This window comes from Oryctolagus cuniculus, chromosome 1 (genome assembly GCF_051225735.1).
Source record: "Oryctolagus cuniculus isolate XC-2025 breed Fujian yellow rabbit chromosome 1, ASM5122573v1, whole genome shotgun sequence".
NCBI classification, from domain to species: Eukaryota; Metazoa; Chordata; class Mammalia; order Lagomorpha; family Leporidae; genus Oryctolagus; species Oryctolagus cuniculus.
In genome coordinates this window covers 46,319,912-46,343,624 of record NC_142867.1, presented here as the reverse complement: position 1 = coordinate 46,343,624, position 23,713 = coordinate 46,319,912, and the positions used below count along the sequence as shown (strand labels likewise).

The following is a 23,713-nucleotide window of genomic DNA, read 5'->3' as shown; positions in this document are numbered from 1 at the left end:
AGGGGCCTGAATCCAGGGCCCACGGCCAGCGAAGTGAGCGGAGTCTTGGATGCTGCTCGTGCATCTTTCTCTGCCATTGGTAAAGCAGCAAAGGCCCTCTCAGGAACACTTGGGCCAGTGATGACGGCATTTCTCCTTTTCTTTTTTTTTTTTTTTAATTTATTCATTTTATTTGAAAGGCAGAGTTACAAAGAGCAAGAAATCAAGACCTTCCATCTACTGGTTCACTCCCCAAAATGGCTGCAACAGCCAGGCTGGGCTAGGCTGTAGCCAGGAGCCAGGAGCTTCATGCAGGAGCCAAAGTCCTGGGACCATCTGCCGCTGCCTTCCCAGGTGCATGAGCAGGGAGCTGGATCAGAAGTGGAACAGCCAGGACTTGAACCGGCGCTCAGGGGATGCCAGCATCGCAGGCGGGGGCTAACCTGCTGCACCACAATGCCGGCCCCACTGACAGCACTTCTGATCAGCAGCATGGTCATCCTGCTGAATTCCTACCCAAGCAAAAGCCCTGTCGAAGAAGGAGGAAGCAGATATACCCAAACCTCCCAGCATTCGGTGACTGTTTTCATGCCTGAAATTTAGCCCCGAGCTTCCTTGGCAGCCGTAGCATAAAGAAAAACACAACAGGGAATGTTACTTGCATTACCTAATGAAAGAAAATGTTTGTAAGAGATGTAGTGGGAGTGAAAGACAACTTCCCAGTGACTCATTGATTTGCCTGATAAAAATATAATAGGTTTAGCCGGCGCCGTGGCTCAATAGGCTAATCCTCCACCTTGCGGCGCCGGCACACCGGGTTCTAGTCCCGGTTGGGGCGCCGGATTCTGTCCCGGTTGCCCCTCTTCCAGGCCAGCTCTCTGCTATGGCCAGGGAGTGCAGTGGAGGATGGCCCAGGTGCTTGGGCCCTGCACCCCATGGGAGACCAGGAAAAGCACCTGGCTCCTGGCTCCTGCCAGGATCAGCGCGGTGCGCTGGCTGCAGCGGCGGCCATTGGAGGGTGAACCAACGGCAAAGGAAGACCTTTCTCTCTGTCTCTCTCTCTCACTGTCCACTCTGCCTGTCAAAAAAAAAAAAAAAAAAAAAAAAAAAAAAAATAGGTTTCTGCCTTTGTGGTGATTGGTGGGTGCCTGTGTGGCCTGCTGAAGATTTAAACAGGAACAATGCTCTAAACCGGGGCGGGGGGGCCTTTTCTCCTCTTCTCTCCCAAGGACCATCAATATTTATAGCGTCATTTGTGGGGCCGTACAAAATTACCAACTTAAAAATGAGCCTGCTGTAGATTTATTGAATTTTTTTAAAATTTCCAAATTCTGCTCTGTGAAAATTCATATGCCTTTTTTTTAGACTTATTTATTTGAAAGTCAGAGTTACACAGCAAGACGAGGAGAGGCAGAGAGAAAGAGGTCTTCTCTCCACTGGTTCTCTCCCTAACTGGCTGCAATGGCTGGAGCTGTGCTGATCCGAAGCCAGAAGCCAGGAGCTTCTACTAGGTCTCCCACGTGGGTGCAGGGACCCAAGGACTTGGGCTATCTTCTGCTGCTTTCCCAGGCCATAACAGAGAGCTAGGTCAGAAGTGAAGCAGCCGGGACTTGAACTGGCGCCCATAAGGGGTGCCAGCATTGCAGGCAACAGCTTTATCCACTATGCCACAGCACCAGCCCCAATTTATTGAATTTCAAATCCCGCCTACAGGGCCTGCCCAAATTATTTTGTAGGGCTCATACAGCCCACGGGCTGGATGTTCCTCATCCCTGTTCTAACAGGATTCATTATTTGTGCTGCTACATGCAAAACAGTTTGCAGCGTTTACAACCATGGTTTTCCAGAGGCATTTCTTTCTTTTTTTGAGAGGCAGAGTTAGACAGTGAGAGAGAGAGACAGAGAGAAAGGTCTTCCTTCTGTTGGTTCACCCCCCAAATGGCTGCTGTGGCCGGGGCACTGCGCCAATCCTAAGCCAGGAGCCAGGTGCTTCCTCCTGGTCTTCCATGGGGTGCAGGGCCCAAGCACTTGGGCCATCCTCCACTGCCCTCCCGGGCCACAGCAGAGAGCTGGCCTGGAAGAGGAGCAATCGGGACAGAATCCAGCACCCAGACCAGGACTAGAACCCGGGGTGCCAGCACCACAGGTGGAGGATTAGCCTAGTGAGCCGCGGCGCTGGCCGACAAGCCATTTCTAATGTTAATCTTGCTCATGGCCAAGGTTCTGGGGATATTTTTGGTAATGGGCAGGCTATGGGGGGGGGGGTCTTAATTTACAGAGAATAGAGTTCAGGATAACTGGAGGAAAGAGCGGCTAGCCCACCAGGACAGCCTTCACAAGCCGGGAACATTTCCTTCACTGACTCAGTTCCCACGGTGCTTAGGGAAGAGCTGGGGTTCACAGATCTCTCCTCGCAACCCAGGCCCCCCAAAGGCAGCTGTATCAGTCCAGTTTCCGCCCACTTTCCCAGCCGCATGTTTGGTATTTCTGCGAAATCCCTGAGGCTGGAGCCTGCCTCGGTTCGGGGACCACCTCCACGGTGTGCCAGGACTGTTCGCTAAGTGAAAAACGAAGCCACGACTTACCTGCGCGTGGTCGTGGGGTTGGACTTCAGCAGACCCGGCCACTGCGGCCTCACCTGGGCAGACTCCACAAAGCATCCCGAGGGCAGCAGAATTTGTCATCCCACGTTCTAACTTTCCTGCTATGTGAAATGCCAGATGCACACAATTTATAGTTACAAAGAAAATAAAAGCAGTTTTAAGTTTCCAGGCCAAAACAAATGAGCAGAGAAGAGTGAAGAACCCTGTCTCTAATGCCTTCAAGTTAGATGCTCCGCCAGCAGATGGCCAGCCAGGCTTCTGGGGGTTTACTACGTGCTGTGTCATTTCGTCCCCACTTCACCCATTCTCCCATTCTGCAGGTGAGGAACTGGTGGCTCAGATCCGGGAGTCGTGTGCCAATAGATCGCTGAGTCTCCTTCGGGCTTCTCTGTAGCCCTGACAGCTTCTCCACCTGACCTCCCTGTGGAGGCTTTGCCAGGAGCTGGAGCACCCGGTTGCCTCCATACTGACTTCTGGCCACAGCCAGGTGCCCAGGGAGGCTGGCTGCTCACCAGGGACATTGTCAGTGACACTGATGCCCGTGTAACAGGTGCAGGGACACTGGACCAGCGTCTTTACCCAGGGTACACACACCTGGGTAGGATAGAAAGTCGATTTCAGAGGTCTTTGGATTCAGTTTTTAGTGCTCTAGATGTCTTGACTCAATCCATACCATAACATAACGGGACAGGTCCAAAGAGGTTAAGCAGCTTGCCCAAAGTCATGCAGCTGCTAAGTGTTGGAGCTGAGATTTTGAACCCTGGCGGCTTGGCGCAGTGTCCGTGCCCTTGCCCTCTGCCTCCCAGGGTGAGTGTGCCGGAGGTGGCGTGAGCGCCCAGGAGGCCAGGGTGGGGGGTGATTGGGCCAAAGGTCACTCATGCTACCCCGCTCTTCCCCCAGATGAACATGCTGATGAGGCTGCAGGAGGCCGCCAACTACTCCAGCCCCCAGAGCTACGACAGCGACTCCAACAGCAACAGCCATCAGGACGACATCCTGGACTCGTCCCTCGAGTCCACTCTGTGACGGGCTCGGCTCTGGAGCCTGCCGTCTCCTCTCCTCTCCTCCTCGCCCTGCCCCACCTGCATCCCCCACGTTATCCTGAAGATGACTTCCTGAGCCAGCCCCCCAGCCGCAGCCTCGGAGCTGCAGGATCCCTGGACCCCTCGTCCTCCTGCCTCGCTCGCGTGCAGGCGTCCCGGGCGGGCCGGCCGCCTGGGGCCCGCTTGCTTCCACAGCGAGGACTGCACTACTTTCTGTTCTCCTCCAGTTATTATTTTTGCCTTGTTGCTGTGAGCGCCCTAAGACACGGGGGATGCTACTCGGGAAGGGGCCGTCCCCGCTGAGCTGGAAAGAACCCGCCCGAAGCTCTGAAATCGAACCGCACCCTGCCGTGAGCTGCCCAGAGATGGGAGAGGCTGGGGCAAAGTTGGAAATGGAGGCGGCACGGCTCCTCTCACTTCAGACCCTGGGGTCTCGCTGCCGGCGCTGCACCCAGCCGGCCTCAGAGAGATCTGGTGCTAACCCGGGCGCTTGCTTTGGTCTCGCTCAGTGTACTACAGAGCTGCGATGCAGGAAACCCTTAGGAGAAGAGAAATCGTGCTTTTTGTTCTTTGTTTTGTTTTGTTTTTATTTTTCACTTTTTTTTAAATGGTGCTCTCCTTGCTCGAGAGGTATTTTGCCTGTTCCAGTTCAGCCCTTTGCAGGCCCCTGAGCCTCCGATTACCCCGTGAGAGTGAGTGGAGGAGTGAGAATGTGGGCGGCAGGTGCTGCCGCCCACGCAGACCCGCATGTGTGTTTCCCTATCATGTCGCGATGAATCAGGTTTTGTTTTTGCTAACACTGTGTATAGTGAGAACTGTTCTACTTCGGAGAACCGATCACCCCTTTACAGTGAGGTTGAGTCTCTCCGTTTCTGACTCGTTGATTTTACAGACTTTTTTTTTTTCTTCTCTCCTTCCTCTCTTGGTCAGAATCGATCCTTTGGTGAAAGTAGAAGCCACAGGAGTTGAGTTTTGGTTTGGTCCTGCTCCGTTTTGGTTTTTAGTTGTCCAGCCTCACGGTTCCACACACTCGCCCCCGTTACTGGGCCTCGAGGGCCCAGAATACGTGTAGACACCTCAGGCGTCCCAGCCCCAGCTGCTCCCGGTGGGGTGGTGAGGTTGCCTCGCAAAAACCTTGCACTTTTCCTCAGACCCAGCGGGACCCTCCACCCGAGGCAGCTCAGCCAGGGAGCTCCGCCCCAGCCCCCTCCGCCCCAGCCCCCACCTCCGTCCAGTCCAGACGAGCCTTGCCCGACGTCTTCGGTGCTGACCTCCCCAAAGCGATGCCTTACTGGTTTTGTACTAACCATGTTCATTTACGTCAGTGTTGTCGTGCCTGCGTGGGGTTTTTTGGTTTGGTTTTGTTTTCCCCATCAAAGCAAACAGGGCTAAAAAAAAAAAAAAAAAAAAAAGTCATCCATTCATTAGGAGAACTCAAATTGCTGTGACTTTTCTCATCCAAAAGACTCATTTGTATGGCTGCATGACTGTGGGAAAAAAAGAAAAAAAAAAAAACAACAAATAAGGATCCATGTTTCTGTTCATAGCAGTCTCCAGCTGAGAGCCTGGCTGGCCGGTGGTGTGCCCCACGCAGGTCTCCATGACATCATCGCTGTCCCCGCCTAATGGAGACCCCGCGTGCCGTGGCTTCATCCTCACTGTGGTAGATCTGTGAGTTGTTTCTGTTTTGCAAAGAATCTCTCTCAGCTCCCACGAGGGCGTCTCCGTCACTGATCAGGGTTTTTATTCCATGTCCGTGCTTCTGGTCCTGAAGATTTGTCTCTTGGCATCTTTTCCTACTGTACGACCTTGACCTGAAACTCTTCACATCCCACTGGAGAGCGCGACCACCAGTGGGTGGAGAGAAAGCCTTTCAACACAGACCCCACCCTACGCTCAGACTCCGCCCAGCTCCCTGCGGCTCTGGGTGTGAACGGGTCTTGTTCTCGTTTGATTTTTTAACAAAACATGTAAACCCTATGTTTAGCCTGTGACGGGAGTGGAAGAGGGGAGCACAAACCCTGAGCCTTCTGGTAAACCCAAGGGTGGCGGGTCTCTGACCCCGTGTCTCCCAGCTATGACCTTATGCTCTTGTACTGTGAATTGGGAGGGAAGAAGAATCCCCTCCTCCCCGTGGGCAGTTGTCCCTGTCACAGTGTGATTTGACACCTGCCAGTGTTGTCTGAAGTTGTTTTCTTCCCACGCCTTCTCTTTCTCTGCTCCCGTCTCCTCCATTCATCCCTCTCACCAGGTCCAGCTCGGAAGCGAGACCCGCGGACCCGGTGCTGCCTGGTTGGTGAACAGCGATTCCAAGTAGCCCTTGTACGATTCACAACTCAGTGTCCTTCCTAAAGTCTCGGGAAGCAGGGTTGTCTAACGTGCACATGTCTCACGTGGGTCATCTTTTTAGTTCAGTTTGTCACTCACCTTTGACAAAGTGGCTTTGAACTCCTTTAGGGCTCTGTCTGAAATGCTTCCATTTTGCCTTGTTCTGCAGTGAGGCGTATTTAGAAATGTCTGAAATTCTATGCAACATTTATGTTGAGCTACCAATGGAAGCCAAAAGTTTTCTTCCCAAACTGCCAAGACTTCTATGGGCCATAACTGAAATGGGAATGCCTTTTTATTAAGGTGGGGAGGTGGGGGGGGCGGGGTGGGAGTGGGACAAGGAACGTGACCTGTCTCGACTTTCGTTGTACCTTGGGGACATTGTATTGTTTGATGCTTACACTTCAGAATTCTGTGTATTTCAATCTGTGGCGAATCTACTTCAAAAGGAAAAATAATCCAACTTTGTGGATACTGAGTGGAAGGTTTGCTGTTTTGACCTGGTTGTTCCCAGTGGAGCAGTTTATGAAATATGTTCTATAAGATGTACATTTTTTCATTGTAACATAGAAATTGTAAATAATTAAAGTGCTGCATTTTGATGAATTTTTTCTAGCCATTTTTAAAGAGAAAACTAGGAATCCAGTATTTTGTGTACGGTCTTGTTTCCTTCCTTATTCCCCGCCTCCCTCCCTCCCTATTTAATTTTCATTTGTCATGAGGGTTTTTGGATTTGCCAATGATCCGCTGGAGATCAGGCTCCACGTCCTAGAGAATAAAGCTGATGATTGTACCCATCTTAAATTATTCATGATTCAATAAAATCGATGCTTATTTATTCAGATTGGTGGTTGGCCTCCTCTGTGCTAAAGCCCTGGGAGGTCGCTCTGCTCCAGATGCAGGAAACACATCTCCTCTGCAAGCACAATTCCAGTCTTCCCAAACTTTGGAAAAGCAGACGCTGATTCCGGAGGCCCAGCTGGCCCTGGAGAGTGAGCGTCTTTCTGAGCAGCTCCTAGGCCATGCCGTGCCCTGGTCCCCAGCCACACTTTGAGGAGCAAGCAACCTCCATGCCCAATACCGCTTAGCATGAGAAAGATTCTGTTGTAATGTTCTGAATACCTAATTATGGCCAAGTCCGTCTCCACGTGCTACAGTATAACCTGCACGATGCTCTTGGGATGTGTTCTTACTCTCACTGTACAAGGGGGAACAAAAAAACAGCTCAGAGAAAGACGTCAAGGAAGGTGAGAAGTTGGAGTTGCAGCTCCATCTTCCAGATCCAAACCCTGGCTTGCCAGGGCACCCCCTGATCGGAGGGCGCCCCTTCCTCATGGCAGCTGACATCCACAGCAGAGAAAGGCAATGGGAGCTGACATCCCATCTTAGCGGGGTCACAGTGAGATTCGTCCCACACAGCTGCCCCTGCTGCACTGGACTGGAAACTGCAGCTCATTGTAATGTGTAACAGTGACCTAACCAGGGGGAGACGGAACCCAAGTTCATGTAGCATGGGTGGTTTTCAATGCCTGTCCATAAAGTAAAGAGTAGGCAGGACAATTATTTGGCAACTCAGTGTCCTGAATTCCAAGGCTCTCTCTTTCAAATAGATGAAACATTTTTTAAAAGTTAATGAGAGATTATTTTGGTACAAGATATTGGAATCCATGCATTTTTTCATAATACATATTTTCCATGTATTGTGAAAAAATAAATTTTGCAACAAAATGAACTCATACTCTTAATTCCATTTTCCATGAGTTTTTTAAAATCCTCTCAAATGTATAGCCAAACCTTTTCAAAAATGTAGAATACCAATTTAAGCACAAAATTATCAAATACCTAGGAATCAAATCAGCGTAAGATCCGCAGGAACTCAGTAGAAATCTAAAACATTGTTGAAAGAAATTAAAACACAAATAAATGGTGGGGACGAACATACATGGAAAGACTTAATGATGTGACAAAGTCAGTTCCTCCAGGATGGACTCCAGATTTGTTGCAGTCCCACTCAAAATCCCAACTTAGCATCTATGGAATTGAAAGAATGATTCTAAAATTGATAGAATAGAAAGGGTGGGGCATAGCCAATAAAGGAGAACAAGAAGCACGAATCTTTATTAAGTCATGAATTGAGATAGTGCAAGAATTGACAAATAGGTCAAGTGAATAGAATGCATAGTCTTCAGGTAAACCCAATGTACTTGCGTTACTCCATGGAATTCTGAAGACCAAAGGGAAGTTGACAAAGGACTCAGGATAATGGGATCTACCGGTTCCTTCTATAAAGCTGGAGGTTGAATTATCCGCTTGGCGGCTCAGCTGAAGCACTGGGTTGGGACAGATCTTCTGCGTGGGACCACTGCTCCCCAGAAACAGGCCATTGATTGCTCAGTGCCCCACAGCTGGAATACTGAGGAGTGGGAGTGGCCCCTCGCCAGCACACCTGGGCACTTCCTTGCTTCTCTTCCCTACAGCCCCAGGCTCTGCAAGAGGTGCTTGTCCCTGGGGTGTGTGTGGCAGAGAAGGAGAGGCGGGAGGAGGGAAAGCTTTGCCACCAGCGAACTTAAAACTGCAGCTGCTACCTGATCGCTTGGAACTGCTGGCCCTGGAGGCCCATCAGGCTAGGAAAGGGGCTACTCTGCCTGTGGGCAGCGTTAACGTGCACACGGTGCTGGGAGCATGCCTGGAACTTGGAGCACTCGAAGCCTTGGCACGTCCACGCTAGGTGTTAAGTTCATGGTTATTTGTGGCTTCCACAACCCAACAAGGGTAAGGTGCGCTTCAGGAATCTAGGGCTGAGCCACCCCTCTGAGCAGGCAGGCTAACCCTGTGGACGTGCTGGCTGAGGAGGGGGAATATTTAGAATCGAGGATTTGAAAGCAGCGATGAGTATTGCTTCCAGCCTTGGGCTCAGCTGTAGCGTGGAGGCGGCAGCCTGTTTCACCAGTTCTCGCAGTCTGAACCTTTTCTAAGTGATTGTGACCTTGAAGGCCCAGTTACAGAGTGAACTCTCCACGGGGAACGAAACAACTGAGTGAGGGCAGGGATGGGCTGTAGCAGACTCTGTTGATCCCCCAATCCGTGCCCCTTCAGCCAGATTCCACCTGAAGCCACCGCGGACAACAGCTGGCACGCCGGCAGACACCGCCCCTCCTCAGGCACCTGCTCGTTCTCTTCTGCTCTGCAGTGCTGCGGAAGCTTGCCCAGCCCAGGATCAGAGCAGCCGGCAGGGGCTGGGGACGGGTTGCCCCCAGGGCCAGCCTGAGCCCAGCTTCCCCTTCCTTCTGAGGGACACTGTGAGGCGCACCCCACAGGCTTCCATTGGGATATGGAGCCCCAGTTACCCAGGAGGAAGCTGGAAACCTTGTGCCCTTCCTTGGCACATTTTTATCTCATGAATTGGGGCAGTGATAGGCAGATGAGGCACCTGAGGCACGCCCGAGAGAGATACCGCCCCTTCCTCACTCCAGTCAGGTGGGCTGGAATTCTGCAATGCAAACCTTTATGTGTTTAATTGTGGGCTGGCTCAACCCCCCCTTCCCAGGATGCCTGCTAAGACTCCACCCCCATTTGTTTATCCCATTAAGGGTACCACCCCCTACTGCACCAAAGAGGCTGAGAAGGGGGGAGGTCTTCTCCACAGCCCATGCTTGCAGAGACCACTCTTTCTCGTGTTCGTGGGGAACCCCCCAGCCCTCTCGTGGTGAGTGTCTCCGTGTGGGCAGTCCGCACTTATGTGTGTGTCTATATATATGGGGGCCTGCACTTTGAATTCTTCTCTCCGTGGGCACAGGGCCTGGAATAGAGGTTAAAATACTCAGGCCGTCATCACCCTCACATGTGCTCCGACGCTGCTGCACCAACTAACGTCCCACAGCCTTTCTCGGATCTGCTAAGGCAATCCCTCTTGATGACCGTATATCTTAGTCGTTATTTTGGGTGGAATGGTGTCTTACAAAAAGATACTTTGAAGTCCTAAATGCCAGTAGCTCAGAATGTGACTTCATTCAGAAATAGGAAGGTTGCAGTTATAATTAATTAGGATGAGGTTGTGGGGCATCTCATCTGAGCACTGGTTCAAATCCCGGCCGCTCTACTTCTAATCCAACTCCCTGCTAATGTGCTTGGGGAGGCAGCAGAAGATGGCCCAAGTGCTTGCCATGCATGTGTTAGATTTAGACGGAGCTCCTGGCTCCTGGCTTTGGCTTGACCCAGCCCCTACCATTCTGGCCATTTGGGGAGTAAAGCAGTGGATGGAAGATATCTCTCTCTCACTCTGTCACCCTGCATTTCAAATAATAAAATAATCCTTGAAAAAAAGAGATGAGGTCATACTAGAATAGGGTGGGCCCTTATTTCAGTATGACAAGTGTGTAAGAAGACATGTGAAGACGCAAGGGAAGAGTGTCTCCGTGTGGAGGGAGGCGCTGGCAGGAGTGAGCTGTGGTCTGTTGACAGCCCTGGCTCTCACCAGCCTCTGTGAAGCCTCTGCCAAGACCCCCTAGAAGAATTCTCCCAGAAAGGAGTCTACTGGGCTATCTGCACCAGGAAGCAGACTCAAGTGTTCCCAACAGCACTATTCTTAGCAATGGAAACCGGAAACAACCCACACATCTCCTGCAGGGAAGGAGAACTGAAAGTGTGATACGGGTAACGTGGATGAAGTTTTTAGGGACTGATTTATTTGGAAGGCAGAGCGATGGGGAAGAGGAGGATGGAGAGAGAGAGATCGATTGTTCACCCTCTGGCTCATTCCTCAAATAGCCTCTACAGCCAAGGCTGAGCCAGGCTGAAGCCAGCAGCCAAGAATTTTATCCCAGTCTCCCATCTAGGGGGGTGGGAGCCCAGGCACTTGAGCCATCATTTGCTGCCTTCCCAGGCACACTAGCAGGGAGCTGGGTCAGAAGGAGAGCAGCTGTGACTCCAACCAGGGCTTCCTCATGGCAGGCAGCATCTCAGGGACTTAACCCACTGCACCGGGGTCCAGCCCTGATGTGGGCTGTTCGAACGTTGGGTTGAAGGTGAATGAAAGCAGTCAGACACCAAAGTTTGCTAAACATGGGGCTCACTGCATGTGAAGTTCACAGTTGCCTTTAGGAATGGCGAGTGCTTAGGTCACAGAACTCAAAGGAAAGTGGGAGGGAGGGGCAGCAGTTGGTGGGGGTAGTTTAAGGGGCTGTGGGTGCTGGCAAATGTCCCTTTTCTTAGCCTGGGGAGTGCTGGGGCCTATATGTAAATTCATACCTGAAGCCTAATCCTTAACATGGCACTATTAGGAGCTAGGGACCTTGAGAAGAGAGTAGGTTATGGGATTCCGCCCTCATGAGTGGGATTTGTGTTAGTTAGCTAGCCTTTTCCACGATGTGAGGACAGAACCAGGGGCACCATCTGTGAAGCAGAGAGGGAGCCCTCACCAGGCTAACCCTGCCTGGGCCACTTCCACTCACACTGCTGCTGACTGCACCCGTTTTATTTATTTATTTTTAATTTTCTTTTTTTTTATTTAATAAATGTGAATTTACAAAGTACAACTTTTGCATTATTGTGGCTCCCCCCCACAAACCTACCTCCCTCCCACAGCCCTCCCATCTCCCACTCCCCCTCTCATCCCACTCTTCATCGAGTTTCATTTTCAATTATCTTTATATGCAGAAGATCAACTTAGTATATACTAAGCAAAGGTTTCAACAGACTGCACCCACACAACCACAGAAGATATAGAGTACTGTTCAACTAGTAGTGTTATCGTTAACTCTCGTAGTAAAACACATTAAGGACAGAGATCCCATGAGGGGAGCAGGTGCACAGTGACTCCCGCTGTAGATTTAACAATTGGCACTCTTATTTATGACGTCAGTAATCACCCGAGGCTCTTGCCATGAGCTGTTGAGGCTATGGAAGCCCCTTGAGTTCACCAACTCTGAACTTGTTTAGTCAAGGCCATATCACAGTGGAGGTTCCTTCCTCCCTTCAGAGAAACATGCCACCTTCTTTGATGGCCCATTCTTTCTGCTGGTGTCTTGTTCACCAAGATCTTTCATTTAGGTTGTTTTTGCCACAGTGTCTTGCCTTTCCATGCCTGTGAGACTCTCATGGGCCTTTTAGCCAGATCCAAATGTCCCAAGGGTTGATTCTGAGGCTGGAGGATTGCACCCGTTTTAGGGCCAAATAGTATTCTGTTGTGCATTTGTGCCATATTCTCTTTTTCAAAATTTTTTAAAGATTTATTTATTCACAAGGCAGAGAGAGAGAGAGAGAGAACCTTTCATCTGCTGGTTTACTCCCCAAATGGCCACAATGGCCAGAGCTGGGCCGGGCTGAAGCCAGGAGCCTCCTCCAGGTCTCCCACGCAGGTACAGGGGGCTCAAGGACTTGGTCTATCTTCTACCGCTTTCCCAGGCCAGAGCTGGATGGGAAGTGGAGCAGCTGGGACTTGAACCGGCACCAATATGGGATGGCGGCACTGCAGGCAGCAGCTTTACCTGCTACACCACAGCACCAGCACCCACGTTTTCTTTATGCCAGTTGATGGACATTTAGGTTGTTTCCTTTTCTTGGCTGTTGTAAATAGTGCTATACTTAACGAGGGAGTGCAGATGTCCCTTCAACGGGTGAATTTCCCTTGGATATGTACCCAGTGGTGGGATCACTAGGCCACATGGCAGTTCTATCTTTAGGATTTATTATTATTATTATTTATTTATTTGACAGGTAGAGTTACAGACAGTGAGAGAGAGACAGAGAGAAAGGTCTTCCTTCCGTTGGTTCACCCCCTAAATGGCCGCTATGGCCGGAGCTACGCTGATCCGAAATCAGGAGCCAGATGCTTCCTCCTGGTCTCCCATGCGGGTGCAGGGCCCAAGCACTTGGGCCATCCTCCACTGCACTCCCGGGCCACAGCAGAGAGCTGGACTGGAAGAAGAGCAGCCGGGACTAGAACTCGGTGCCCATATGGGATTCTGGTGCCGCAGGCGGAGGATTAGCCAAGTGAGCCACGGCACCGGCCCCAGGATTTTTTTTTAAGACCTCCATACTGTTTTCCACAATGCTGCACTAATTTACATTCCCATCAGCAGTGTGTATGGGGGCTTCCCTCCGACCACACCCTCACAGCACTTGTAACCTTTCGCCTTTTGCTAATAGCCAGCCTAGAGTGAGGAGCTGTCTCCCTGTGGTTTTGACTATTTGCATTTCCCAGGGATTAGTGAGGGCACCATGTTTTCATGTACCGGTTGGCCGTGAGCGTGTCTTCCTTTGAGAAGTGTCCATGGGGATCTACTTGCCTTTGTAAAGTTGGATGATTTGGAGGGTTTTGTTTGTTTTATTACTGAGTGGTTTGAGTGCTCATATAGTCTGGTTATTAACCCCTTGTTAGACATATAACTTGGAAACATTTTCTCCCACTCTGTAGATTGTCTTTTTACTCTGTCGATTGATTTCTTTGCTGCAAAGAAGCTCTTTACTTTGATGAACTCCCGTTTGTCTATTTTCGCTTTTACTTTCTGTGCTTATTGGGTCTGATCCAAAATACCCTTGCCTGTTCCAAGGTCCAGCAGCATGTCCCTTCCGCTTCCTTCTAGGTCTCGTTCCATTTTAAGTTGATTTTTGTGCACGGTGAGAGAAGGGGGATTGTTTCATTCACCTGCGTGTGGATTGTAAGTTTTCCCAGTACCATTTACACACACACACACACGTGTGTGTGTGTGTGTGTGTATATATATATATATATATATATAGAGAGAGAGAGAGAGAGAGAGAGAGACCTTCCATTCGCTGATTCATTCCCCAAATGACTGCATGATTAGGGCTGCGCAAGGCTGAAGCCAGGAACCAGGAAATCCATCTAGGTCTCCCACATGGGTAGCAGGGGCCCAGATACTTTGGCCGTCTTCCACTGCTTTCCTGGGTGCATTAGCAGGGAGCTGGATCAGAAGTGGAACAGCCAGGACTCAAACTGGCGGTCATATAGGAAGCTGGTGCTGTAGGAGCAGCTTAACCTGCTGTGCCACAATGCTGGCCATTCCCCAAGCACGATTTATTGAAAAGACTTTTCTCTGGCTGGTGCCGCAGCTCACTTGGCTAATGCTCCACCTGTGGCGCCGGCACACGGGGTTCTAGTCCTGGTTGGGGCACTGGATTCCGTCCCAGTTGCTCCTCTTCCAGCCCAGCTCTCTGCTGTGGCCTGGGAAGGCAGTAGAGGATGGCCCAAGTGCTTGGGCCCTGCACCCGCATGGGAGACCAGGAGGAAACACTTGGCTCCTGGCTTCGGATCAGCGCAGCGCACCTGCCGTAGCGGCCATTTAGGGGGTGAACCAATGGAAGGAAGACACCTCTCTCACTCTCACTCTCACTCTCACTCTCACTCTCACTCTCTCTCACTCACTTTCACTCTCACTCTCACTGTCTAACTCTGCCTGTCAAAAAAAGAAAAGACTTTTCTCTTTTCAAAATGTCATCTCAGCACCTTTGTGGACATCACTTAGCTGTAGAAGTGAATTTACTCCTGGAACCTCTATTCTGCCCCATTGATCTATGTGTCTAGTTTGCCAATACTATGCTGTTTTAATTACTGTAGCTTTGTCACATATTTTCAGGTAGTGCAATGCCTCCTGATTTGTTCTTTTCACTCAAGATTGCTTTGGCTATTTGGGGTCTTTTGTGGTTCCGTGCACATTTTAGTAGTATTTTTCCTAGTTCCACAAAAAATGCCTTTGAAATTTTTGTAAAGATTGCATGGAATCAATAAATTGCTGTGGGTACTATGCATATTTTAACAATATTGATTCTTTCAATCCATGACCATGCAATGTCATTTCATTTTATGTGTGTGTGTATGGGTGTGTGTGTTTCTTCAATTTCCATCATCAATGTCATACAGTTTTCATTTTAGAAAGATTTCGCTCTTTGCTCAGGTTTATTCCAAGATGTTTTTGGCAGCCATTAGAAATGGCATTGGTTTCTTGATTCTTTCCTTTTTTTAATTCTCTCCATTCCACACAGCCTAGGCACTTCTTCAAAATTTGGTGTGGGCCAGGGAACAATACCTTTCTTTTATTTTTTTAAAGATATATTGTATTTATTTGAAAGAGTTACAGAAAGAGGAGAGATAGAGAGAGGTCTTTCATCCACTGGTTCACTCCCCAACTGGCCACAATGGCCAGAGCTGTGCCAATCCAAAGCCAGGAGCCAGGAGCTTCTTCCAGGTCTCCCACATGGGTGCAGGGGCCCAAGGACTTGGGCCATCTTCCACTGCTATCCCAGCCCATATCAGAGAACTGGATCGGAAGAGGAACAGCCGGGACTAGAACCGGCATCCATAGGGGATGCCGGTGCTTCAGGCCAGGGTGTTAACCTGCTGTGCCACAGTGCAGGCCCTGATTCTTTTTCTTATCACTATTGGTGTATAATACGCTACTGATTGGGCTGGCGCTGTGGCGTAGCGGGTTAAGTCACTGCCTGCAGTGCTGGCATTCCACACGGGCACTGTCGCTCCCCCTCTTCGTGGCGGAACGACACTAAACCCTGCCTAGGCTTCATATCCGAGTCACGGCACCATTATGTCGCTCCCCGTCTTCGCGGAGGAACGACACAGGACCCTGCGCTGTTCTTTTGTCTGCTCGGCCCTCCCCGGGTTTGCTGCTGGTTCTTCCCGGGTTGGCTACCGTCCCTTCCACCTCCGTGGAAGGGCGGTTCCCCCTGCCACCTTCCCCACTTCCGCGGGGGAGCAGCACACCCCCGGCCGGCTCTCTCGGGGGCTGCACAGGTGTTCCTTCAGATAGATGTTCCCCTTAGATGTTCCTGGTGCATGTTGTCTCTCTCCTCCTTTATAGTCCTCTCCACCAATCCCAACTCTGCTACCCACACGCCGAGTACGCTGCTCTCCTCCAATCAGGAACAGGTCCTACAGTTTATTGGTTGAACTGGAGACAGCTGTGTAGAAGCTGTTTCTCCCTTCTCAGCGCCATATTGTGGGAGAGCAGATGCATAGAATAAGTCTTAATTCCAGTAACTTAGTCTAGTCCGAGTTGCTCCCCACAGGGCACCAGTGTGTGTCCAAGCTGCTCCACTTCTGATCCAGCTCTCTGCTGTGGCCTGGGAAAGCAGTGGAAGATGGGCCAAGTCCTTGGGCCCCTACACCCACATGGAAGACCTGGAAGAAGCTCTCTGTCTGTCTCTCTCTGCCTCCGTCTGTGACTCTACCTTTCAAATAAGTAAATCTTTATTTTTAAGATTTATTTATTTATTTGAAAGAGTTACACACAGATAGGAGAGGCAGAGAGAGAGAGGTCTTCCATCTGCTGGCTCACTCTCCCGATGGCCACAATGGCTGGAATTGCGCCGATCCAAAACCAGGAGCTTCTTCCGGGGTTTCCCAACGTGGGTGCAGGGGCCCAAGGACTTAGGCCATCTTCTACTGCTATCCCAGGCCATAGCAGAGAGCTGGATTGGAAGTGGAGCTGCCCAATTCACAATAGCTAAGACATGGAATCAACCTAAATGTCCATCAACGGATGACTGGATAAAGAAACTATGGGATATGTACTCTATGGAACACTATACAGCAGTAAAAAACAACGAAATCCGGGCATTCACAACAAAATGGAGGAAGCTGGAAAACATCATGCTGAGTGAAATAAGCCAGTCCAAAAGGGATAAATATCACATGTTCTCCCTGATTGATGGCAACTAAACGAGCACCTAAAATGATACCCATTGAAGTGAAATGGACACTATGAGAGACAATGACATGAGCAGCCCTTGTCTAGACTGTTGAGGAAAAACTTACTATTTTGTTCCTTTAGTATTTTTGTTGTTGTTGTTGCTTGGTATGCTCTACACAAGACCACTGGTTGAACTCTGTAATCAATGCACAACCATTCTTAAGCGTTTAAAAATTAATAGGAAATTGATCTCTGTGGAACATGGGAGTGGGAAGAAGAGAGGGAGGAGATATATAGGACGGCACATACTCACTCAGACCTACCTCCAATGGTGGAACTGGAAATGTGCCGGGGGATTTCAACTCAATCTTACCAAGGAGGCAGGTACCAATGCCAGCACACTTGGTAAAGAGACAAATATAAATACACAACTGATCCAAAAGATAGGGTAAGTGTCGAAGAGAGTACACAAATAAGACCAGTGTAAGCAAATAATGAAAGATAGAATCAAAAGGGTTGAGAATGATCCTGCGGGGAAAGCAGGTCACACAGCAGACTCATAGAATGGCAAATGCCCAAAACAGCACTCCTGCCTCAGAATCAACCCTTGGGACATTCGGATCTGACTAAAAGGTCCATGAGAGTCTCTCAGGCATGGAAAGCCATGACACGGTGGCAAAAAACAATCTAAATGAAGGATCCTGGTGAACAACACCCCAACAGAAGGATCAGGCCATCAAGGAGAGAGGCGCCTTTCTCTGAAGGGAGGAAGGAACCTCCACTGTGATATGGCCTTGACTAAACAAATTCAGAGTTGGTGAACTCAAGGGGCTTCCATAGCCTAGACAGCTCATAGCAAGAGTCTCGGGTGATTGCTGACGTCATAAATAAGAGTGCCAATTGTTAAATCAACAACGGGAGTCACTGGGTTCATGCTCCCCACGCAGGATCTCTGTCCTTAATATGTTTATCTATGAAACTCAAAAACAACACTACTAGTAACACCCTATACCGGGTTCGGTTGTGTGAGTGCAACCTGTTGAAATCCCTGCTTAGTATATACTAAATTGATCTTCGGTATATGAAGGTAACCGAAAATGAAACGTGATGAAGGGCGGGATGGGAGAGGAAGTGGGTGAGGGGAGGGCCACGGGAGGGAGGGAGGTCGGGGGGAAGCCACAACAATACAAAAGATGCATTTTATATTCTACTTAAAACTATTGGTTGAGCTCTGTAATTAATACACAATTACTCTTAGGTGTTTAATCAATGCTATAACTAGTACTCAAATAGTATTTTACACTTTATGTTTCTGTGTGGGAGCAAAATGTGGTAATCTTTACTTAACATATGCTAAATTGATCTTCTGTATATAAAGATAATTGAAAATTAATCGTGATGTGAAGGGGAAGGGGAGAGGGAGTGGGAGAGGGGAGCGTTGTGGATGGGAGGGAAGACACGGGGTGGGGGGGCGAGGAGGCTATTGTCGTCCATAAGCTGTACTTTGGAAATTTATGCTCATTAAATAAAAAAAAAAAAAAAAGAAGTGGAGCTGCCGAGACTAGAACCAGTGCCCATATGGGATGCCAGCACTGCAGGTGGTGGTCTTACCCACTACACCACAGCGCTGGCCCCATCAAATAAATAAATCTTAAACAAAAAATTCTACTGATTTTTGCACATTGACTTTGAATCCCGCGACTTCGCTGAATTCATTTATTAATTCCAATAACTTTGTGGAGTCTTTGGGGTTTTCTCGATATGAGACCTTAGCATCCGCAGTGGCGATTTGACTTACTCCTTTCCAATTTGAGCATCCTTTATTTCCTTCTCTCACCTGTTTTCCCATTGTGGACTTACAGAGCCAAAAGGGGGTGCTATTGTTTGAACAGGAGTTGATTCTTCAAGCTCATGCAGACATTAAACCCCGGGGTTTTATGTTAATGGATTAATGTTAAAATGGATGCTGGATTAGGGTGTTGGTTTGATCGGGTTATGGCATTTGAAAGTGGGCCTTGGGAAGTGATGGGGTTGGATTAGGTGACCTGGATGTGTGCTCCATCATGGAATTATAATTTATAAGCAAAGAGGAGACAGAGAATAAATGAAGAGTGCGCGCTCTGTGGCTCTGCTGCTGGCTGGCCACGTGATTCTTCCGCACACTGTCTGCCATCGCCAGCTCCGGCAGGCACCCCACTAACGGGGACTCTCAGCTTTGGACGTGAACCTCCCAACTGTGAGCACAAACACACCCCTTCCTTCATCAATGGTGCGTGAGTAGCTTCGCTCAGGAATTTTAGTTGAAGTAACGCAAATCTAACTCAGGATGTTGCTACCCGAAGCTGGGTTGTCATGCTTAACCACGGCTGAAGATGTGGAGGGGCCTTGGGAGTTATCTTTACTGGAAAGGAGCGGGGGCACTTGGAGAAGCAGACCTGAGCGATCTGGGATATAGAGGCAGAGAACAATTACGAAGGCATGAATGGCAGAAGAAATGGGGGTAGTGCAGGCCATGTTGACGAAGATCCCAAAGTAAAACAGGGTTGTACTGGAACCTTGGCTAAAGGCCACGCTAAAGGCATCTTTTGTGTCTGTTTCCTGACACGTTGTGGGAGGCAGAGCTTAAAGGCGAAGGACAGGTGTGTTGGGGAGATTTCTGGGCAGCCAAGTGTTCAGGCTGCCGCGCGGGAGGCATTGCTGCCTTTAGCAAGCTCTACGGTGAGAACGAGGAGCCAAATGGGGCTGGCAGATGTGCAGCCTGGCCCGGGGAAGACAGAGGGAAAGGTTGGTGAGGACAGGAATGTGAGGTGGGGAAACTGCTCGCTCAGAAATTAGCTCCAGGGAGAGGAAAGACCCCAGAGGCATTTCAGAGGTTTGTGGGGCTGCCCTCGCCATCCTGATCCCAGAGGCCCGGACTCCAGCTCTGGGTCCTGGTTTGCTGGCCAAGTTCTCCGAGGCCACTGCAGTCCTGACCCAAGTGGGGCTGACCATGGCCCCTGCTGGATGCAGATCTCCGTGCCAGCCATGTAATGCTACTTTTGCAGGTGTGCCGAATGCCAATGTTATGGCATCAAGACACTGTCCACTGGGATTTCCAAGGAAGTCTGGGGAGGTCGGGCAACTTGTGCCACTGGGTTGGGCCCCCTGCCTGGAGCAATGTGTAGTGAAGCTGTGAGCGGAGCTGCAGAGGAGCGCCCAGAAAAGTAAAGTTGCCAGCAGTGTGAGACGCTCGCTGAGAAAAGCTAAGCAGGGTGCCAGGCAAGCTTCAGAGAGCAGTGTGGTGCCTCAGCGGGCAGCCTCGCGTGCAGGCATCAACAGGTCAGATGGGAGTACTCTCCGCTCCCTGCCACCAAATAATTAAAAAAAAAATTAAGATTTATTTATTTATTTGAAAGAGTTACACACAGAAAGGAGAGGTAGAGAGAGAGAGAGAGAGAGGGAGGGAGGTCTTCCATCCACTGGTTCACTCCCCAGTTGGCAGCAACAGGAGGAGCTGAGCTGATCCACAGCCAGAGCTTCCTCCAGGTCTCCCACGCCGGTGCAGGGGCTCAAGGACTTGGGCCATCTTCTACTGCTTTCCCAGGCCATAGCAGAGAGCTGGATCAGAAGTACAGAAGCCGGGACTTGAACAGGTGCCTATACAGGATGCTGGCACTGCAGGTGGTGTCTTTACCTGCTATACCACAGCGCTGGCCCACAAATTTTTTAAAAAATGAAAATCATGCTTAGCCTTCCCTTCTCATTGCTGAATCAATGCTGAAGAGCCCAGGAATCCCAGGCTGCAATCGGGGCGGCCCTTTCTACTTCCCATTGGCCACCAGGGGGCAGCAAAGGCCAAGCAATGCCAATCCTTCATCAGGCAGCAACCGTGAGACAGTACATTCCTCTCTCTCTCTGTCTCTGTCTCTCTCTCTCTCTGTCTCCCCCCCTCTCCCCAGTAGACTGGATTAAAAACAAACTAAGACATGCTCCTCGTGCGAGAAGGCACGGTATTTTCCCCTCTACCCCTTGCTTTAAGGATGCAGCTGCATTCCCTATAAAGGGAGTAGGAAAAGGAGTTCGAGTATTCAAGTATCAGGTGTCTTCTGAGACCAAGTGATTTGCTTTCTTGGGTTCCCATGACGGCGTAACACACATGTGAGGCTGATACTGTCCTCTTCTACAGAGTAACAGGCAGATGGCCTGGGGCAAGGACTCACTCCAGGGACAGAGGATTGGAACCCAGGGCCTGGGAGACTCCAAAGCCTGGAGCCTTGCTCCTACATGCACCACACCTCCACCAGTAGCTGCCACCTGAGTGCGCACTTCATGACCTCTCTGCTAACTCCTTGGCCCTGCAAGTGAGGCTCTGAGCAGGGGAGGGAATTGTCCCAGAGCCCCCTGAGCCCATGGCGCAGCCAGATCAAGAAGTTAGCTTCCTGGGACAGGTGTTGGGTACAGCAGTTAGATCTCCTTTTGAGATGTCCACATCGCATATCAGAGTGCCTGGTTCAAGTCCTGGTTACTCCACACTTCTGACCCAGCTTCCTGGTCATAGGCATCCTGGGAGACAGTGGTGATGCCTGAAGTATCTGGGCTCCTGCCACCCACATGGGAAGACCTGAATGGAGTTCCAGGCTCCTGGCTTCAGTCTGCCCCAGCACCGACTTTTGAGGTCATTTCGGGAGTGAACCAGTGGATGGCGGGCCTCTTCATCTGTCTCTCAGATAAAATGAGCATAAAGAAATAGAAATTAAGGTTAAAAAAAAATCTGGAACCCAGCTTGCTTTCCCAGGCAGCTGGGGAAGCAGGTAGGTGCACAGGCTGCACAGTGAAGTCAGGACTCTGCTGTTTGCACTCTGTGACCCTGGCCAAGCAGCCTTCCTCTCTCTGAGCCTCAACTCACTCATCTAGGAAATGGGCATGAACATATCTCCTGCAGTCGGTGCTGTGGACGTCCTAGTCCACATCCCCTGTCCGCTCTTCCTTCCTAACTGAGCCGCAGGATCGTGCAGGTATCTGTCCCTCCCCCACGGGTCAAGCGACTCAAGAAGGACAGCCCTGCCCCCAGACCCAGGGTGGCGCTGATGGTTCCCTGAGCCACACAGTCCGTTTCCTAGGGGTTGAGTGGTGAGCGGGCCTCTGGGGTGACTCAAGGGAGAGTCTCTGGGGACACTTCTAGAAAGTTTCTTCTCTCTTAACAGAGGTCCCGACGTCTGCCTCTGAACATTGTCACATCTGAAAGTGACCCTGGACCTCATGTTGTCATCCTGTGGAGAGAAGCAGCTCCCATGGGGGTCCTTGCTGGTAGTGCTGAGCCTCTGACGTGTGCCAAGCGGGAGCCCACTGCCCCTCCGGACTTGCAGTTGGGGAGACGAGACACAGGGTCAGCTGCGCTGAGTGCCTGTCTCGCCATCGGGCACGTGCCTGGCAGCTCCACCACAGAAGGAAGACACCACCCATCCGCTGATCGCATGGTGCGTGGGATCCCAGAGGCAACTTCTGTCCGTCTCCTGTGGCCCCCACAGAGCACACAACCAGGGGGTTGCAGCAGTCTGGGGGGCTGGCTGAGGCCCTGCGCCCCAGAGCCAGCCTGCCTGGGGTTTAACCCCCAGCTCTACCACTCACTTAGATCCGTGGCATTGAACACTTCAGCCCCTCAGCCTCCCTGTCTTTAAAATGAAGATGACAATAATTGGGCCTGTCTCACAGAGGCACCACGAGGGCTGGATGCATGAAGATGCGTGAGGCCCTGGGAACAGCACGTGGCACGGTGTCAGCTCCCGATAGGCAGTAGTTGTGATCATCGGTTATCCCGTTTATAAAAAGGTACCCAAACAGTGCCCGATCGGAACTTATTTCTGGCCACTTGCCTGATGCAAACCAGTGCCGTTATTGTGGTGGGGCCGTCGCTGGGATGCCTGGGTTTGCCACATGACATTTAGGGCTTCATTGCCATCTCTGGCCTTGGGATGCTAAGGTGTCAAAGGCCGTGCCCCGTGAGAATGCCCTCAGCTGCCTCAATGGGTCTGCTCTGTGTCCTGATGACAGCCCTGGGCCTGCCCTTGTGCCACGATGGTGGAGCAGCTCGGCTGATGTCTTTGGCTACAGTGGCTGCCTCTGGGTTTCTTGGCTCTGCTCACAAAGCCGCCCAGTTGGCAGCCTGCCTTCTCCTCCAGTCTGAGAGATGCCGAGGTTTTGGGTCTGGGGTGAGGGGCAGCCTGTTTCATGCTCTGCTTCTCCAGTGGAAATTCATGATCATTTCTTTGCAGCAGGAGTCTCTAATTTTCATCCTCACCAGGTCCTGCAGGATATGTGGGGGACCCCGGTTTTGATTTACACACCTGAGTCTTGTGCCCATTCATTGAGCTAGGTGCCGGGGTGGGGTGGTAGGTAATCAGCCACACCCAGGTCGCAGAGACCATGCGAGGGGAAAGCTGGCTGATTGCAAAGGGAAATTGAAGAGTTGTCACCAGAAGGAAAGAAGTGTTGCTACAGAGGCAAAATTGAGCATCCATGGATGCGGAAATTCTATGTATTTGGGGAAACCCCAAGTGTGCAGCCCGAGGTCTCCCTTACAGGAGCGCATCGCACCCAGTACTGGTAATACTCAGCCTGGGTTAGCCAGCTCACATGCGCCCCCTCCTCCAACCCTCACAGTGAGCCTGCGACAGTACTGCCCTCGCTCCACAGAGGAAAACCTCAGGCAAGCATTTCTTCATCCTGTAGCATGAGACCCCGCTAGGTAGTGTCCCCTTATTCCCACCAGGGCTGGGGAGATCCTCCGAATTTCTCAGCAATCCCGAGCTCCCCCATCCCCTTCTGCTGTGGCCTGGGTCCCCGTGTCTCATCCACGCAGACTGTGAGCAGGAGGCCTGGCTAATTCCACCGTACAGTGCTGGTGCCTCAAGCAGAACCTGGATCCTATCATAAATGCAATAAGGACAGAGAATAAAGAGAAAAATGGAAGGATGCTGAGTCATTGAAAGGACTTGGCCTCTGGCAGAAAAGGGAGTGTCGATGAGGCGAGCTGGGAGGAAGCCGGGTTCCAGGCAGCTCAGAGGTAAACTCTGGAGGGTGTTCTTGACATAGAGTCCTATCAGCATGAATGAAAGAT

At 50.6% G+C, this 23,713-nt stretch overlaps 1 protein-coding gene and 1 long non-coding RNA gene across 27 annotated transcripts in view; both read left to right on the top strand.

Annotated features, from left to right (window-relative positions):
* NAV2 (neuron navigator 2) overlaps positions 1–6,795 on the top strand; it is a 763,895-nt gene extending 757,100 nt beyond the window's left edge. For all 26 annotated transcript variants that reach the window (XM_051824899.3, XM_002708951.6, XM_089310702.1 and 23 more), the window contains one exon: positions 3,483–6,795. In XM_051824899.3, the coding sequence (XP_051680859.2) occupies positions 3,483–3,608 (126 nt within the window). In that variant the 3' untranslated portion in view covers positions 3,609–6,795. The remainder of the gene's footprint in view (positions 1–3,482) is intronic.
* Positions 6,796–8,341: 1,546 nt separating this feature from the next.
* LOC149128374 (uncharacterized) lies at positions 8,342–22,438 on the top strand. Its single transcript, XR_016212727.1, has 2 exons — positions 8,342–9,659; positions 21,801–22,438. It is a non-coding gene; the product is annotated as an uncharacterized LOC149128374 (long non-coding RNA).
* The last annotated feature ends 1,275 nt before the right edge of the window (positions 22,439–23,713 follow it).